General features: G+C 27.0%; 1 protein-coding gene across 1 annotated transcript in view; it reads right to left on the bottom strand.

Annotated features, from left to right (window-relative positions):
• LOC112591186 (hemicentin-2-like) overlaps positions 1-20,426 on the bottom strand; it is a 319,132-nt gene that overhangs the window by 95,623 nt on the left and 203,083 nt on the right. The window contains exon 3 of the mRNA XM_025334910.1: positions 3,806-4,110. Coding sequence (XP_025190695.1) covers positions 3,806-4,110 — 305 coding nt within the window. The remainder of the gene's footprint in view (positions 1-3,805; positions 4,111-20,426) is intronic.

Below are 20,426 nucleotides of genomic sequence, written 5' to 3'. Positions count from 1 at the left end.
ATGCATTGATTCAAATTAAATTTTTTATTTTAATAAAAAAGTTTGATAAATTTGTATTCCAATGAAATTTCTTCAAGACTAAATTTAGTTTAACCTTTTTTATTATAAAAGGGCCATTTATCTAAAATTTTGAAAGACTAAATGGATAGTATACTTTTCTATCATCTTATTTAAGGCAGTAAAATGCTCCAACACGAAAGAAAAAAATTCATAACTTTCTTGGACTATAGGTAATAACTAAAGTATTTCAAATTGATTTTTGTGTACAAATTTTTAATTTTTTTTTTAACAGTAAATAATTACAGTCTAAAAATATATCTGATAAGAAAAAATATAAATATTTTTTATGAAATAACTATGATACATAAAATTCTCAGAACAAAATTGTGATAGCAATTACCTACTAAAATATGTTAATCGCTGTCCAGAAGGTTGTAGGATACTAAATTTGATTTATTAGCAGATTAAAAACTAATTTGAACACTCAATATTTATTCATAATATATTTGTGTACGCTTTTATCACCTTTAGTTATAGAGTATTAACCGTTAAATAATACATATTTACATGTTTCATATGCATATAGATATAACTCTTAATTATTTTTAAGTACGATAATAATTGTTAAAATAATTTCTACATCATTCGCTGGCTGCTGCACTTATGTAACATATTATTTTTTTATTTCATGCTCGTCTCTGACGCTCAGATTTTTAATCCGAGAATTCTATAATATATGGTAATAATAATGTAATTCGCTAGGGAAACTGTAGGATAATATTTTAGTTACACAATTCACATAAAACCGTAGGTTCATAATGTTGCTTAACGATGTCTGTGGGCGACAGGGTAAAACATCAATAATTTGGAGGGTCATCTTTGATAAAAAAAAAAATAAATAAATAAATAATAATAATAAAATAAAAGCAAAATAATCTTCTATTTGCTATCAAGATTTAATTTTTTTTTTTTAAATTACTCGTACCTATTATTTATAATCCATATAATAAATGGAATCAGTAAATATTATTTCATACAAGTAATATAATATTAAAATATTAACAAATAATATATTATTATTGTTGTATACTCGTGTTCTAAAGCAATTTAAAGGCCACTCAGTCATAGTATCCAACAAGGGATTTTTAAATTTTTACTGGTAAAAATGTAGTCATTCAGTTATTTTGTATTGCTTTTATTTCTTAAAAATACACGGTCATAGCTTATGCGTCGTAACTTTTAATAATTTAATGAATACTTATATTGTTTCTATTGAACTTCTAACTCAAAATTGTTGACTGAAATTTTGTTTAGAAAAATAGCGCCTACCCAATCAATATAATGATTTGTAATACGCAAATTCAAATTTGTAATTTAAATCTTACCCCTTAATCTAAATAGTTTTTTTTTTTTTATTATTATTATTATTTAACCAGAGCCCTGGGTTGATAGTCATTTGTTTGTATGATATGTAAATTAACATCATGTAATATTTAAATATTTCACAAAGCCTATTATAATATAAAGCCCGAAAAAATACATATTGTTATGCCGATATCGTTTTCTATATTTAAATTCATATGTAAAATCAGTTTTATACAACGACATAAATAAAACTACATTCCCTACATTACCACTGTTATATTCCATATATTACGGTTCGTCATAATGTACTATTTTTTTAAATTTACTATAATATGTATTCAAATGAAGTTGTCATGATTTGTATTGTTTATATTATATTGCGTACATCAAAATCAGGTAACTATCATAAGCCCAACCGTAATAACATTATGAATATATTAATTTACGTTTCATGCCTAAATATTTATTATTTTATTTGATATTACTATCAAAAGCATATTACAGTAAATATTTTTATTACTTTTGTGCTACAAATTTATAATACCTAGTACCTACATAGGTATATTATGCAATATTACAATTTACAGTGGTCTAGTAATTGGATATATCATATAACTAAAATCATTAGCTAATGATCAAAATTTATTTATGCGTAGAAGCATTCAAATATAATAATAATTTAAAAACAGATTTTCAGTTTTTGTATATCCGAGGATTTTTATGTTTCTCTTTTAGGTTATGTGAATATTTCGTTATTTTATTATTTTTTCCCCTAAATCCCTCTCTACGATTGTGATTGTATGCCCTCGTATATTTTGGAATTACATTTATTTTTGCAGTTCTTTTTCTCTTTCTGTTTGGACACTCACCAATATTATTCTATTGCTTTTCGCAATAAAAATCGATTTCGTATGTATTTAAATACATATTTTATATCTTGGTAGCCTGTACATTTTATTGCATAATATCCACTTAAAATATGTATTTTTGCGAAAAAAAATGATTATAGGTAATTTCTACGCATGTTTTTAGATACAATAATTTAATATTAAAATAGTATTATAGTTGTATGAGGTTGTTGTAAATGATAAAATTAATTAAATCCTACATGGCTACCTACATCTTAATAATATAAATTGGCGAAGATATAGTGAATAAAGGGGAAATACCATATTGACGAGTATTCGACATGGTAATTTTTTTAATTTTGAAAATTGTTCATAGGTGCATTAGTTCTCATGTTATTAATAATGTTAACCGATGTACTAAGAAAATTACTTTCATAGAAATATTTTTTCTAATTTTAGTTAAGTTTAGTATGCAAACATTTTTTTTTAATATTTTTATTTATTCATATTAATATATTTTGATTAAATTCTACACTATATGCTCTGCTTAGAAATTAATCAAAAACTAAATTCCAATGATTATTTGTGTGCGTCTAATAAGTATAAACATTTTAAATTTGCAAATTTATAAAAGTACTAGATTCATTGATTAATATTTTATTATTATTATTAATGTATTTTTGGCAATCTATTTTTATAAATATATTATGATATATATTATAATTATATTCTGTTCCATTAAAAAAAAATAAAATAGAAATATCGCTTCAAAGTAGTTATTAGTTATGTTTACTGTCAAATTAAAAAAAAAAAAAATTCAATTTTGCTATGTTATTATTATAGAAATAACACATTTGACTATTATTTGAATTGTCATTTATATGTTATATTATTTTTTGTGCACAATAAAGGAGTATGATAAAATGAACAAACATTTTCCAGACATTTACATGAGCTTTGATATTGTTTATTTTTTTTGCCTATTTGAATGTAAGCTTTATTAAAAAAAATAAAATAAAAATAAACATCCCTAATACTTAATCTTTGCCTGCGAAGGCAAATAAAAAAACCTAAAATATATAGTTTTATTGAAATTCAATTATTATTATTTATTTTTTTTTTACTTTGACAGAGGTAATTTAGTTTTGAATCCAGTATTCATAGTTAAAATTAAAAAAAAAAAAGTATAAGTTTAAACCCTAATAATACAGCATAGGTTATACCTTGAATTTTTTTAATTAAATATAAATTCACAAAAGAAAACAACTTTAGAAATGCAATGAACCAATGAATGGATTATGATTTTCTGCTGTACCATTTATATTATGTAGTATATTACTCGTATTTAAATTAAAATACAAAGGGACTTTATAGAGTAAATAATTATTAAAAAACTGCTTGCTAATGAAAAAAAAAAAATTAATTCACTATCTATAAAAATATGTAGTACATATATGATTTTTTGTGTTTGAGAATACTTGTGTTAGGTTTATAGCTATAACATAATTCTATATAATATGTGTAATCTTAAATGTATATATATATTATTTTTTTTTGTGCCATTCGATTACATAACCCGTTGTTGAACGTACCACGCAGTCGCCCAAGTTGGCGACAAGACAGGATATCCGACTGGATGCTCCCGTCTGTGCGACGACGGTCGATGAGTTTTCCGTTAAAAACTTTGGTTTGAGTAGTGTCCGTTGGAGTTGCGCGTCGTCCAGTGCACTGCTTTGTGTCGCGTTCGACACTTCTGGTGTGGTCGCAGTACCCACTACCGCGGTCGAGTTTGTCGTGTTCCGCGGTGGCAGAGTAGTGGAGATACCGCGCATAGGAGCCAAAGGCTTTTCGACGGGTTTTCCTCCAGTTTCCGGCACTGAATTTTTTTTCCCGTCACCTGTAAAAACACAAACAAGGATAATATTATTATAAATAATTTTTTATAAGAATAAACTATATTAGAGGCAAACAAGTTTATCCATTTATTAATATTATATCATTTTGTATACATAGTAGTTACTCTTATATGGTTAACGATATGATCGAGAGTGGATTTTTGAGTATGGTTATTCCCGCTTATCCGTAAAATAAAGAACAAACTGTATTATATATTATAATATTGTATGTTATTGCCAATAAAATTATAAGTAAAATAAGTTATTATGCATTTTAATAATGGCCTATAATGAAAGCATTAGAATATAAGTACCTTTAAGCAGCTCATAGCCTTAACCGTTATGCATATTATAATAACTATTACTTTATTTCTCTGATGTTTGATTGTAACCCAAAAACGTTTATTTTAGTCTTATACCGAAACCGAAGTCTGCAGTAATGCAATACAATATACTATTTTAAATTAAATATTGTATTAACATATATTTAAATCTTCAAAGTCAACAATTTTTTGATTTTTCAAAGCATTCGAAAATAAAAATTTACTCACTGTATAGTATATATTATATTATATATAATATGATTAGTTATTTAGAAAAATGGGCCTGGCTATACATTTTTAAATTTCTTCTAAGATATAATAATTATTTTATTTTGTTTAAGGTGAGACTATCTTTTATGAGAACTCGAGTATTGACGAAAATATTAGTAGATTTTGTTCATTGATATTTTGTAATAATTTAATGTTAATTATTTTGGCGCATAATTAAATTATACAGTTTAATTAAATATATTTATTATAAAATATACAGTGATTAAGTAATACTTTTGAGGTAAAAAAAAAATATTTCCAGACTATGAAAACTTGGAGAATATATATTTTTGCATATCATTTCTAATGGTTTAGCGTTATAATGCATTACGTTTGAATTAAAAAAAAAAAAAAATCGAAAAATCGAAGACATCACTTTTTTCAAATTGTATTTTATTTTTATGACTTTAAAATAAAAATGATTTATATTTTATTCATAAAACATAATATACAATGAACGTATCGTATAATATGTAGATTATTATTATTATTATTTTATTTTAATATCTGTCGTGCCAAACCCTAGTACAACAGGTGGACCATAACTATGATTCACTGACACGGCACGTGTATTCCATACACATATCGTGCGTTGTATAATAGTGTGAAGTTGTTTACTTAATGAAATGTCAATCAAAACGAAATTTGCGGCTCGCACACGCCACGTTCGGTAGTGGTAATCGTAACAAAAATCGACCCAAAGACATTTAATTCAAAACAGTTCAAACTACGTTCTAGTACAGAATACGTGAACATTAAATATGCTATTTGCGAATGATTTCGACCGTATATTCAATAACTGTATAATACTATACAGTCTCTTTTGCGCCATTTGACGTTTGTTTAACGCACACTATTGTCTTATATATATAAACATAAAGGTATACATTTCAAATTCGTGTAATTTGATGTTTAGTTATACATGTATACATTCACTACGACAACAGAAAATGCGCTTAGAGATATTTATTAATAGGTACGTTGGAGTGCGTTCGTTTCATGTGTTACATTTAATCGGGGCGGGTTTAATATGACAATATGAGTTCTGTGAAATTAATATCCTATTAACGACGTTAAATTTGTTCTTTGAATTTTACGATTGAAATAGTATAGTATGTACAATGTACATACATACGTATAATATACTGTCTATATTAATTGGCGTATAATCAGTGATGTATTGGTAAATAAATTAATAGTAATACGTACTTAAAAGTAATTAAATAGGTATACCTTAAAAAATTATACTAGAAGAGTTACATTTTTAACGACTAGTAAGGTTCTTTTCATTTTTATTAATAAGAATGTGCGACTCACATATCCAGGAATGCTTTTCAGATTGCGTCGTGAAATTTTAAGCACATTTCGCTTGATATTTTTCATTATAACTTATATAAATAATTTTATTTTTGCCGAGAGAAACAGATAAACTACCCTTATCACATATCCTAGACATAATAAAGACGATAACTTAATATTTGGTACAAATAACATACAATTATATCCACTGTGAGAGTCAAATCGGAACCATGGTGAAGTATTAAGCAAAAACGTGTTTGCCGATTAATCGGCGACCAATTATTATTGTTTCTTTAGTTAAAATTATTTTGAATTCTTTGTAGAAATATTAAGAATACATAATTATTTTCACCTGTTTAACGGAAAAAAAAAAAATTGTGACGAGATTGCGACGAATTAGGTCAAAGAGCTTGCAAACGGTAAAATGAAAATATGTTATAATATCGTTTAAAATTCGAGAGAGATCGCTGGCTATAGTAACAAAAATGATATTATTAGAAAAACGACAACCAACAAAAATTTTACGAACGAGAACGTTTACTACATACATTATTTTGTTTCAGTCGTTAATTAATCGTATTAGTTACGTTTCAAAATTTCAGCTACGCCGAAAAAAAAAAAATGAAGAATCTGATCAAATTCCTGAACGTATTTGTGAATATTGTTGCGCGGGGCGTACCACCCGTACACAGAACAGAGTTGCAAAAGAACAGAAATCTACTGAAGATCGAGGACCCTTGGAATTCGTTTAGGCGGAGTAGATACGAAAATAAATCTAGTCGAACGGATGCGAGTCCTCGCAGCGTCGGCGTCTGCGTCGCAGATAAATTATGTCAAACGGAAGACGTGTGGCAGCTGTGTCTGGAGGGCGCTCGATACCTACTCGCAAGTGAACGCGGACGGCTCGCGAACGAACCGTGGTCACGGGCCGGCCACAGTTACGCGAGCTTTTCAAAGCTGCGGGTGCGAGTGGCGACATCGGAGACGGCCACGGCGACGGCCCAACCCTGCACGGCCGTCGTCCAAGTCTTTGGCGACGGCGACCACCAAACGGCATCTGCAAGGATTTCCACCGGGCACAACGTCCGAGGACGTATCGCAGGAATTCGCTCGACTCGGGACGGTATTTAAAAAAAAACGTCCGCGTCAAAAACGGCTTTGACTCGGGCCGGTAGACGAACTGAATCGAACTACGTGTGGTTTTGTGTCATTCGGTGCGGACCCGAGGGCGTTGACGCCGCACTTGCCGGAACACCGATCACGCGGTGAACAACGGCTATCGGGTTAACGTTGACAGGCCCAAACGCCAGTGACGAAAATGCGTTCTGATGTACCTCATCCCTAGTCCTTCGTCCTTCAGCCGCCGCCGTTGGGTACGGGTAATTTATAAACTATAAGTTGAAATGATTGAGGTATTAATAACTGTATATAGTTTTATAGATAGCTGACGATGAAATCGCTATAAGAGAATAATATCCACTCTCCGAATTGAAAACATCTCGACATTCAACGACCGGAAGCGAAGACACTTAATAATTGTTCGTAGACCGCAGCGACACTGGTGGAATACGAGGCGGCGAGTTTCCAGAGCCAATACTTCGAAGAACGATTCCAGCGGTAAACGCGCGCAAGGACGGACCAACAATCGAACCCGGCGAAGTAACGGCCAGAACGAAGCGATGATCGACGACAAGGACGCACCTCCGGCAACAACGGGTGGTCGACTACCAGCGGCCTTACGCGCGGTTGTCACCGTCCTTTGCCACCGGTCATGCAGCTTCTCTCGTGATTGCGACAGCGATCGACAATCGATCTACCATTGCGATTGATCATAAAAAAGTCCTTCTTAGGACTATGTGAACAAAGTCCCGCACCCAACTGGCGTGTCTGTTCAGGCGTTCGCTCAGAGCTGTTCAACCTGACCACGATTTACCTACATAAGATCGCGGAAACGTATTGCGGACTCATCCCTATTGTATATAAATCTATAGACTATAATGTGTCTCACTTATTGTATCATAGTCGCGCCTCTACAAGTCCTACACCGTTAGTCGCGGCTCGGTTTATTTAAGCCAGTCGCGCGGTCTGGTTTAAATTTACCTTCGACACATCGTTATATTATGTTAATAGATTAATAATATTAAAAAATAAACGTCCTACGTGATACCATAAATTGGCACTATAAAGGTAGGTCGCTGAATGTCGGCGTACGGTATCATATTATTGCAGACATCATTTGACATTACAGTATTTTAAATTACAAAAATAATAAATAACTTAAACGCGATGAAATACAAAAAAAAAAAAAAAAAATGTTTATAATAATAGGACTTAAGTATACGAGTAATATAGTCAGTATTTTTTTCTGAACAATACTAAATCTAAATTTATAAATTCAATTTAAAGTTCGTCATAAGTTGTTCATATACCAATTGAAAAAAAGGTAAGCAAATGGGTACCGATTTGCTGTATATTATATGTCAAGTGGATTACTGTTTTAGGCATGTATAACTAGAATTCTTAAGTTCACATATTCGTACACTTTGAATAGGTGCGAGTGGTATAATAATAATTGTGCAATAGGTACGTAACATATAAACGGAAAATTTCAAAAATTTTAAATGCCAAAAATAAAGTTTTTGATTTTAAATAAATATACTATTAAGCATTTTAAAAAAAATCACATTATTTTGTTATATTATAATCTTCATTTGTACCTATGCACTATATTATATTATAGTATTAAATAAAACATACAAATATATGCGTTTACATGTATAAATAATGTATAATGTAATAAATGTAATATTGTATTACATTTTTCACTCCTCTGCGTGTGGAGTGTCAGAAGTTTGATAAGTTCCTAAACATTTTACAGAATATGCCAAGTCTTTGATTTTTTTTTTACTTCAACATTAATTTTTGTCTTATTTAATACTAAGTTGAAAATGTTTTTGTCCTAGAAACCTCTCGTTTCCCTTTGATTACGTATCTGGAATCGCTAACCGTGTTACGAGGTTAATTAAATTTGACAACTTTGAAACGATCGTTTCGTAATATTATTCGTCATAGACCATAGTATATACAAATAAAACGTATTTATTTTCAGATTACAAAAAAAACCACCAATAGTATATTTTTTCTTTTCAAAAGTATATTGTATCGCAACAACCATTTTGAATTGTACAGTTATATTATACTATTATTATTTTTTATCGCAAGTACAGTAAAATGTGTGTTAGCAAAAATGTGGCGAGGTAATGTATAAATGGATATTAATGTATCGATGGCCCCGCAAATATCGTAACATGGATCAGGAAAAAAAAATATTCGATCCACAATAATGATGAGTGTTTATATATATATATGGCTGGAGACCGTCTCTTTCTATATTGTTGTTGAAAAACGTATTTTACATTCGCATGGCGCGGTGGTATGGTGAAAATGTAAATGAAAAACTAGTGGTGGTTTTTATTTATCCAATCTGATATATACGTACGTTTTTTATCTCCCTCTTTCTCTACGTTCGTATAAATTTGACGTAAAAAAGTCGCGTTATACTGATAGTGTGACAGGCGGTGCACAATCTTCCAGGGAAAATGTTAGTTTTCTATTCCCCCGCAGAGTAGGTATCGATATAAAAGTTTCTATGCTCTGTAAATACGCGCGGGCGCACTTGATTAATTCGAGGTCACCGAGGAGAAAAGAAAAGAAACAAAAATCGCAGATTTATGTGCGTGAAGTATTTTTAAGCCGAGTACTAATAATAAGTCAATATAAATTTAAAACTCGAGGCAAAAAAAAAAAAAAAAATAATAATAAATAATTATTTCACAAATCTACTTTTTATATCGGATAAAATTATTATATTATATTACAAGACAATAACATCACTAAAAAAAAAAAAAAAAATTGAACGTACTTATTGAAATTACTTGCACAAAATAAAGATGAATATAAAAAATATGGGGAAATATACATTACGCGTCAAAATTCGTTATAGGAGTTGGAATTGCTATCCGAACAAAAAAGTTGCATTAGTATGAAAGAAAAAAAAAAATGAAAAACTACTATTCTTTTTAAATTGCAAAAAGTTACAGCTATCATACCTCTATAAAACAGCACAATATATCTTAAACCACGATAAATAAAATTGGCTAATTCTCAGCCACCCACTCAAGTGAGATATCAGTAACAATAGATTATTCAATAAATATGTTAAATAAAGAATTGCTTTATCATAGATCCTCGGGAACAGCAACATTCAAGGTACTAAAACTGTAAATTAAGCATTCAAATAAATTGTATAAACAAATTGAGAAAAAATAAAATTAAAAATATACAATAAATCCAAAAATAAATAATAATATCTAGTCTTTAGAACTAAACGCTCACAAATAATACAAAGAGAAAGGATGGTTCAGTATTAAATATATTGAGAATTGTCCACTCGAAGTTGGCTTACGATTTCTTAATGGCTAAAGAAAATCCCCAAATACGAATTACCTGTGGAACTAAACTCACTATAAAACATGTTTTAACAGAATTTCATTGATACAAGACTAAAAAATAATAATTATAAAAAAAAAAAAAGATAACCAGATCATGATAATGACATTTTAAGACCTTAAACCGAAATAACTAACAAAATATTAAAGTTTTTAAAACAAATTGATTTATATTAATATGTATAGAAATTATTACATACAATTTATAATTTAAAAATAACTACTCTCTTTACTCCAACCTGAAAAGTGTTGTTTCTAAATTTTTAAATGATTTTAAGTCTATGAATAATCCGGTTTACTCGATCTTCTGACTACAGTCTTTTTTAAAATGTTAATAAACAAAAATTATTATTTTATACTCATATACTTTATATTATTCATCCTAGCAAGTTACGCTGTTAACCTTATTATCCAACTTTCAACCGCAACTATTACTATCTTTAAGATAGTGGCGTTGTAACCTGCTTAAATAAATTGAAAATAAGGTTAAGAAGTGTGTTAATTAAATGGAATTATTATCTCTTTACGGGGAGATCTCTTTAATCGAATTCCTGTCTGATTACGTATTATTGTAACAAATATCACTCGAGCTTAGGTATTATTTAAATTTAATAAAGAATTATGTGAAAAAAATATTAATAATAATATATCAACTCGACAGTTATGTTATTAAGCTAATAAAACTTGATATTGACGTGAAAAGATAAAAAAAAAACAAATAACAATTCAATTTATTAAAAAGCAAACGTTGTACCTACCATTAATATTCGTTGTTATTTCTTTAGTCAAGATATATAAGTAAGTAAAATATAGTTATCAAGTTATCAAAAACAAAATAAATATTATGTATAATGATTTTTGTCGACAAATATCTACTTTATTTATTTTATTATATATATATATTTTTTTTTTTACGTAAATTTTGATAAACAAATAAAACATATTACTTATTCTTGGTTAATTTGAGAAATATTTATCGTAAATACTTTGTTGTGAAATAGATTAACATATTTTCTTTGAAAAAAATTTTGACAAATATATCACGTCCAAAATTTATACATTGGTATTTTTCGATTCCAATGGGCAATGTAACACATAATGATGAGATGCTATATCTATTAAACAACTATTGTTTGAAGACATTGAATTGCATTTTTTACTTCTTTTGAAAAGTATTATTACTTTTAAGTTAATTTGTATATTTTAATAATTAATTTCTAATTATATTCTTATATTCATTAACTATCAATTATAATTTTATATTGATATATTCAGTCTGTAAAATATTATTACTGCTAATCAACATATCTTTGAACTGGATAATAATATTGTTTAATAATTTATGTATAATATTTGAATACATTCTAAATGACGCAAAATCGTCCAAATTGAGAATATAACAACAGATTTTTAACTGTCAGATTACATTTCTAAAACTATTGAAAATCTTGCAATTTATTCGATTATATCGAAAATAAATCACACTCAAAAGATTATCGTGGAATATATAATTCAAATACTAGAAGGGAGTAGTGAATGATTAGGTTATTACAGATAAATAGATTGAGCTGGTGGAATATATTTGAAAAATAACACAACAATTTAAAAAAGCTATACATAAATTTCAAATATTTTGTTATTATTTATTTTTTTTTTTTTTAATATTTGAGATAATATTATGAAATTATATAATAGATTTTAGTTAAAAACGATTATTTTAAATAAAAAAGTTTTGAGAAAATATGTTTAAATAATTTCAATAGAATTAATTTGTAAATTTAATATTTTTATGTTCACAAATTTAACGAGTTATTGTTTTATGTTAAATGATTAGATTTAAATTTATTTTGTTACGGTTTTCATTAGATAACTTATTAAGAATAAACTATTCATTTGTGAACAAAATAAATGGAGAAATTCACATTGTAAGTTTATTGACCTAATATTTCTATTTAATTTTTATAACTAACTGTATAAACTCATTCTTATTGATATTTTGTTTTAATTTACACATATTTAGTTGTATCATAAATAACTAATACCGAAGTTATTGATTCTATGTGTCTATAAGAAAACAGTCAATAGGTGGAAAATCGGGAAATTAAAGGATATTTAATAGGTTTACCACGCCCAACCAATTTACTTTAGATATCTATAAATCTAACTCAACTGACTGGTTGATGTTGTACGTTTAATAATACAAGTATGTGAATAATATTATAAATTAAATATATTATGAAAATAAAAAAGTGAATATTTTTTTTATAAAATATGTTTTAATGTTATTTCAGAGCTAAATTAATTGTTTAATTGTTGTTACTCACAAATTATTATATTTTTTTAGATTTTAAACAGTTTTAGTAATTTTTGTTCTATTATAATGTGTTTACTATCAGTAGCTTATTTTAATTACGATTAATTTTTTCATAATACATTTTTAAGGAAAAAGAACCGGAATGTCTTTGAGAAAAATGTGTTCACTTTGATGTATAATAAGTATCGAAAAAGGTTTAAAAAGCACGATAAAAGGGTTTAAGTTTAAAATTATAATTTATTACTATTATTTCCTAAAATTGTTTAAGTGAAAAGATTGTTAAACAGCCGGTTATACAAGATATCGATTTTTATACATTTTTTATTTTTTATTACAGACAACCAACAATAATTTAATTGTATAGATTTATTTTAAGTAGATATTTTTTTAATATTATGATTACTAATAAATTATTAATTCTTATAAAAAATTTAATTTAATTAATTTAAAAAATAATTTATAAGAGTAATTTCCATTTTAAAAATGCTGTTAAAACCTAGTTGAATTTAAGTGAAATGTATGTTATAACATTAAATAAAACACCATGAAAATGTATATTTTTTCAAACATGTTACAATTATACTGAGATGGAAAAATAATCCTCGTGAATCCAACGGGATACGACCTACATGTTTCTGTCAGAATAATAAAAAAAAAGAATTTCAGTAATGTTACTTATTATAAAATGTCTGGAATTTAATTTATGCATTTTTTTCTTGACGATCAACACGTAAGTTAAAAATTCAAGAGATAAATATAATATTTTAAATAATTATATCATAATACAACTAATAAACATTAGTTTTTAAATTTATAACATCAGATGAATAAGTTAGTACTCAAATATGATTATATTAATAACTGCATTAATTTATTTTTAAATATATAGCCGTAATTCATAATATGCATTTAAATATTTTAATGATGATGAGCATCAATAGTTTTATAACACGAAGTCACTCGATTTAATTTTATAATTTTCTTAGTTTAAAATGAATAAAATATGTGTATTAAAATTGAAAAAAGTTTACTACAGAATGATTTTTTTTTAATGCAAATAACTTTTGTAACAGTGAAACCTTTATTTGTGAATATTTCTCAAAAGTAAACACATACTCAATATTGTGAAATTTTTTAAGGTCCATAGAAAAGATATATGTTTACAATAGGTTTTTTAACTTATAAGTAGCAAATACTCCTAATAGTGGATGTAAAGACTAAAAATCGCTACTAAAGTTAAAAATTATTTCTTATTAATAAGAAAGATAGGTTTTTCTATTTGATAAATGAAAAATAATTTGGTCTTTGGTTATATTAGTTGTGTGAACAAGTTCCTATGCTTATCTGTAGTAACTAATTTTCAAATTTATTATAAAAAATAAAATTATTTATTCAAAAAAAAAAAAAACTGTTTTTAACAGTACCTAAATATTCATTTTTTAATGTTAAAATGCATATACTTATAATAAATCATAAATATATTGCAGTATATTTAGTACAGTATAATATCATATAATACATAATATATAATATATAATAAGTTATTTTTTATAAATTATTATATTTTATAATAAATTTTTTAATTCTTTCCAAAATCCACTATGTAAAGGTTTCCTCAATAGTGAACCATTCTTTAAAATTGAAATTTCTCAATTTTCCATTACATACTTTTCACTATATAGAAGTTCTACTGTATTGTATTATACCCATGCATGCATTTTATATATTCAAGAGTAGTTGTCTTGTATAAGTTTATAAAAAAAAAAAGTAAGAATATTAAGAATTTTTAAAAGACTACAATGTTACATAATATTATAAAAAAATATGTTTATACTAGTAGAGATCGCAATTAAAATAAAATAATATTTTTTAAATAGTATTAGCTTATAATTTTATTTTTTTATAAAATTAGTTTTAAAATGTAAGGACATTAAATAAATATATGAAGCTATAATATAATAATAAATATCTAATTACCTATTTCATAAAAACATTGTTTATATGAATAGTAGGTGCTAATAAGCGATCAATCGAAAGTTAGTTTAACTTAATGAAAAATTGTATATGGTGTAGTTATTAAAACATACGTATTTTGAATTATTTATTTTTTAAATAATATTTTATTCTTTGTCGAACGTTTGACATTTAACAGTGACATTGGCGTAAAACGAGTTTCTTAAAAATAATATTTATCAGAAAGGCATAGTGATAAAAAAAAGTTTTGAAACAAGTTTGAGTCAAAAATACATTCATTAAATTATTTAAATATTTAAAATAAATATTTTCATAGCTGTATTAAATTCTTAAAAAGTTAAATAATTTTTTTTTTTCAAACGTTTATAATTTTATCGAACAATTATTGAGTATCATAACCGGTATAGTAAATTTAAATTACCATTAAATGGTAACTTTTAATTTGGTACTAATATTATGTAAATATAAATTATGAAAAATGGTCAAAAAATATAATTTTATATATTATATACATTTCTTGGAACTACAATTACATTAATTTATTAACACCAACGGAAGTTTTATAGCACATAATATGAATTATACTTAAAAAAAAAAAACTTATTTGTATATAACATATGTACCTACGTATTTAGCTATTTATTGAAAGGAAAACAGAAATTAAATATAGAATATAATTAGTATTTAAGTAAGTTGGTTGTTATAGAAACACAGCCTATGAATCGTATTTCTTCAATAATATTAATAACTTTACAAGATTATCAGTCATCAACACCAAATACACGAATAATGTACTTAGTCAAAACAATTTAAGATGAAAATACTAAAACACATAACAAGTGGGTAATTTAATTTACTTTTTAAATTATATGTGTATATCATATTTTTTGATCTCTTTCACATTTTTTTAAAAATAATTTATCTAAACGTTGAGAAAAAAAAAACAAAGTATGCAAAACTAAGTACTTAAGACCGCCATAGTCTCACTGACAACGTCATATACTCTGTATAGATCTACTCATACTAGGCGTATAGGCAAGCGATCAACTAGAAAAATGATAACGAAATGTTTGTGAACCCAAAATCAATAATAATACAACGCATCCGCCGTTAGGTTCTGTGAATACGCGTAGTTGCCGTAATAGCCGTCGTGCATATATTATTATTACGTAAGTCCGCAGTGACTGTCCCCCCCCCCTACAATCGAGGGTTTAAGCTATTTGCGGACGTGACGTTTTCGAAACGGCGCCGACGACGTAAGCCCGCACCGACTCCTCGTACACAGTGTCGCACCGCTTTTAACTAAACGCGCCGAGATGCGGGTCTGGTTGACGGGATAGTTTTGCGTGCGGTATAAACGCACAGACTTTTGGTCCCTATCCTCTGCACCAATACCCAATTAATCACCACAGCAGCACCAGCCGGGTCCCTATGCGGTCCGCTGTCGATCGTATTTCACAGGTCACTTGCGGGTCGACTGTGTCAAACGTCGCAGACGCGCAGCACGCAGCACAGTGTAATTTACCGTCACGCTTATGACCACTCACTGCTGATTTTTCATTTAATATAATAATGCATCCGAATTCAGTTTTTAGGCGTAAGTACAAGTTGGTGTATAGATTTCTTGCTAGAGCGGAAGCATACAACCTGGAGTCTTGTGGCCGGGTTTGGGGTGAGGGGAAGCGTTAGAAGTGAGCTAGACGGTCCATTTAAAATCGGTCACGAATTCTCAGTAACTATAAAGACAAATTTGAATGTTATAGATTTAGAATTAAAAAATTTTGTATGACACGATTCATCTACATAGGAAGCAACTGTTAAAATAATACAGATAAGACACACATTATTACTTCGTAGAATTGTATAATAACATCATCGGGACATTGAGTTTTATTTTGTGGTTTGAAATTAATAATGAGAATAACACACTTAAAGGTTTCCACCAGGATTTCAATAAAATACAGTTGATAGACAAATTAACGATCACTTAGTGCTGCAGCAAATGTCACTTGAGTTTACATAATGCAAAATTGGATAATTGTAATATTTTACCACGCTCTTCATTTATGTTATTGATAATATTGTCGTACTTGATTATGTTACTCAACTATCGTGTTAATTAGTTTTAACGCATGATCGCACTAGTCAACATATTATTGTATTACACAAGGTACCTGTAGTATCTATATATTCTATATGCATCTATCTAAATGACATTACACTTGTAATAATTGAAGAAGTAACCCGTGATTTGGCATAATATAATTTATTATGAATACTCAATTATGTAATACTGCTGCAGTAAGCATGCGAGTATAGTGTATTATATATTATATTAAAAGGAATGACAGATCAATATTGTTTAATTTAGAATTTATTGGTACAAAAATGATCGATAATAATCATTATCATAATATGTGTACTTAATTGTTGATAAGAATAAAAAAATCTATATACATTTTTTACAAGAATATTTGATGATTTTTGTTTATAACTTACGAGTAAACTCTATCGTTTTTTTGATAAAGTGTATTTACATTGGAAATCGTTGTGAATGAACTCACCTTCTCTTAAACTAGGATAACACGTATTAGATATCATCTTTTGATTGATGATGATCAAACAATATAAATGGATTACGGTGTAGTTTATTAAATTACTGATTCACTGCATACATTTTGATTAATGACTAACCGAGTATGCTCATCGTTAATTTTTTACGTTTAAGACTTGTTTTATAAATATAGTAAAAAAGTGTAAAATATAATAATTGTGTTATAAATAATTATTATTTAGTTTAAAAGTGTTCATTTAACATATTCAATATTATAATAAATAACAATCAATTATCGCATTGGATTTATCACAATTCTCTCGTCTGATAAAATCACTACAATAATATAAATTACCAAGTCTGTTTCAGTAATCACAATAATAAATTCAGACATTGTAAGTAATATAAATAGGTTATTTGTATTATTTTTCTTTTCTACCTCTCTCTCCTCCCTCTCTTTCTCTCTTAATAGATATATAAATAAACAGAATGATTCATCAAGCATGCTCATTTTATTCTCTCTTTTTTCTTAAATATTGCAGTAATTAAATATTTGATCTTTAGAATTTTTAATATATTTAATAGTTATATTTTCAAATTCTTGATATTTTTATGTACTTTTGAAGTGTATTTTGGAGATACAAACTTTTGTTTTTTTTTTTCAAATGAGAATGAGATTTTTCTCTTTTCTATTGCACATTATTTAGGGAATAATTATTCTACACATTTTGATGAAACAAATCAATATTTTAATGAGTAATTAACAAAGGTAATTTAATGTACTAAAAATAATAGATCTAATATAATGTATTCAAAAGATTTAAGGTGATTTGTATTCGATTTTTTAGTAATTAATAGTAATCTGTTATTATTTATAATTTCTTAGAATTATCCAAATACTTATAATAAGTAGTAAAAGATTTAATATTACATCCTTTTTATATTTTTGTAAAACTATTTTCAAGGACTTTAATCCTTGGAGTATAAACATTTTAATAATTGGACAATTAATTTTTTGAATTTTAAATTATTAGGTACGTACAAATTATTATTTACTAAATAATTTAGAGCAAAAAAAAGGAGTTTTTATTTTAAAAATAATAGTTTATATCGTCACAAGACACTCTTTAAGTAGTATAAAAAAATTTCAAAAATTTTAAAATATGTTTTTTTTAAGCAGGTTTAAACATTTTAAAAATCACGATTCGAATAATCTTATTACGAAATAAAAAAAATGCGAATAAGCATGCTTAGTGACTTATTCTGTATATATTATAGTGGTCCTTATTTATATAGGTGGAATATTTTTTTTTTTGAAAAGTTAACACAGTACCTTCTTAATTTATTAAATTATACGAGTAAGTAGTTTTAGCAAAATTTGGAAGGTCTTACTCAACCCCTACTGGTGCTGTATTGAAGTTGAATATGACAAAAAGGGAAAATTTTCTTATTATTTTATTTGATTCAGAAACTATTGTACTTAGCGAAAAAATTTTAAAACCTAAATTTTATATTTTAATATTGTCTATAAAAAAGCATTTCACAAAAATTATTGTAGTCCATTATTTTTTAAGACAAATTGGTAATACAAAAATATTGTATTAATTTATTGAAATTGATTTTTTTCGGTTAATTGAATATAATATAAAATATACATAACGTCGGTTTGGAAATATCATAAAAAAAAATAGTCTGATTTATGTTATAGATAATCGGCTGAAAAAAAACCATTTACAGTTATCGATGTTTATAATTAAATTAATTATTAATAGAATTTTATTTTTTTATTACCTATAGTCTATACAATCATTTAACAAGATTTTGAAAATAAATTAAATAACTTATTCGATATTGCTCATATTAGTGCTATGCATCTTATGAAGATACAAGAAGATAAAGATGTTTTACAACTTCAACTAAAACCAGGTCGTCCTGGTTGTATGATTGGTGTTGATACGAAGTTAGTTGGAGTTGGATAAGGAATAATAATAAGAAACGAAATAAAAAATAAAAAAAAGTATAGCTATTTCAGAAACTCCATTAACAGGTATTTTATAATGAAATTGTTAATTAATTGAAAAAAATATATATTAATAATATTTATGCTTAAAATAATTTAGAAAAATATTCATTTTCTTCATTTACGCTAAGTTCTGAAGAAGTGGAAGACGAATATGAAGCAATTCCACAGTTATCTTCAGCTCCAGGTTCGTCATAAAATAAAAGAGGCAGAATAGAACTTTTAATACATAGATTATCAGCCACTCTCGATAGATGTAAAATAAGCGATAGAGATGCTGTTCATTTGTTAACTGCGTGTGTAGAAGCCTTATCATTAGATCCCAGTGTTTGTGTTATACACAGAACATCAATTAAAAATTCCCGTGAAAAATATCAGAAAATATTAATTTTAAATTTCACGAAAAAAATTTATATTTTGTTGTAATCCACTAGGATTCAAAAATACTTCCAGCCTTTACCAGTAAAAATAATGTTGATTATTTGCCTATTATTGCAATAGCCATAGACTTTGAACAACTTCTTGGAGTCCCTCAACTGGGACAGGATATGAAATATCGTCAGCTGTTTTTGATACCTTGCAAAAGTGGTGTTTTCTTGAAAAAGTTCAAGCCTTTGTATTTAATACTACAGCTTCTAACACGGGGAGATTGAGTGGAGCATGCATACTCTTAGAACAAAGTCTAGAAAGATAAATATATACTATATATCTATACACATAGGTGTATGGATGAAATACGAAAAACAATACATTATTCGATGACGTATGATCTTGTACAGATCGCTTATTATTATTACTCTGCTGATATTGATTATAATATTATTCTCTGTCAAAGCGCGATTCTAATTTTTAACATAGCTGCCATGTATAAAAAAAATTAATAATTTATCAAGGAATAATGCATTATAAAATCTGAAATGAAAAACATGAAAACAATAACTTTACGCGTGGGGGCGAATCATTATTTATATTTTATATATTCATACAAGTGTACAACAAAAAAGAACAAAAAACGAAATAAAATAAAATACAATACAATTTTCGCGTGGGCCGCAC

This window comes from Melanaphis sacchari, unplaced genomic scaffold (genome assembly GCF_002803265.2).
Source record: "Melanaphis sacchari strain LSU unplaced genomic scaffold, SCAv2.0 Contig12_pilon_pilon, whole genome shotgun sequence".
In the NCBI taxonomy this organism is placed as follows: domain Eukaryota; kingdom Metazoa; phylum Arthropoda; class Insecta; order Hemiptera; family Aphididae; genus Melanaphis; species Melanaphis sacchari.
The sequence above is the reverse complement of the archived record's forward strand: the minus strand, read 5'-3'. Positions and strand labels throughout refer to the sequence as shown.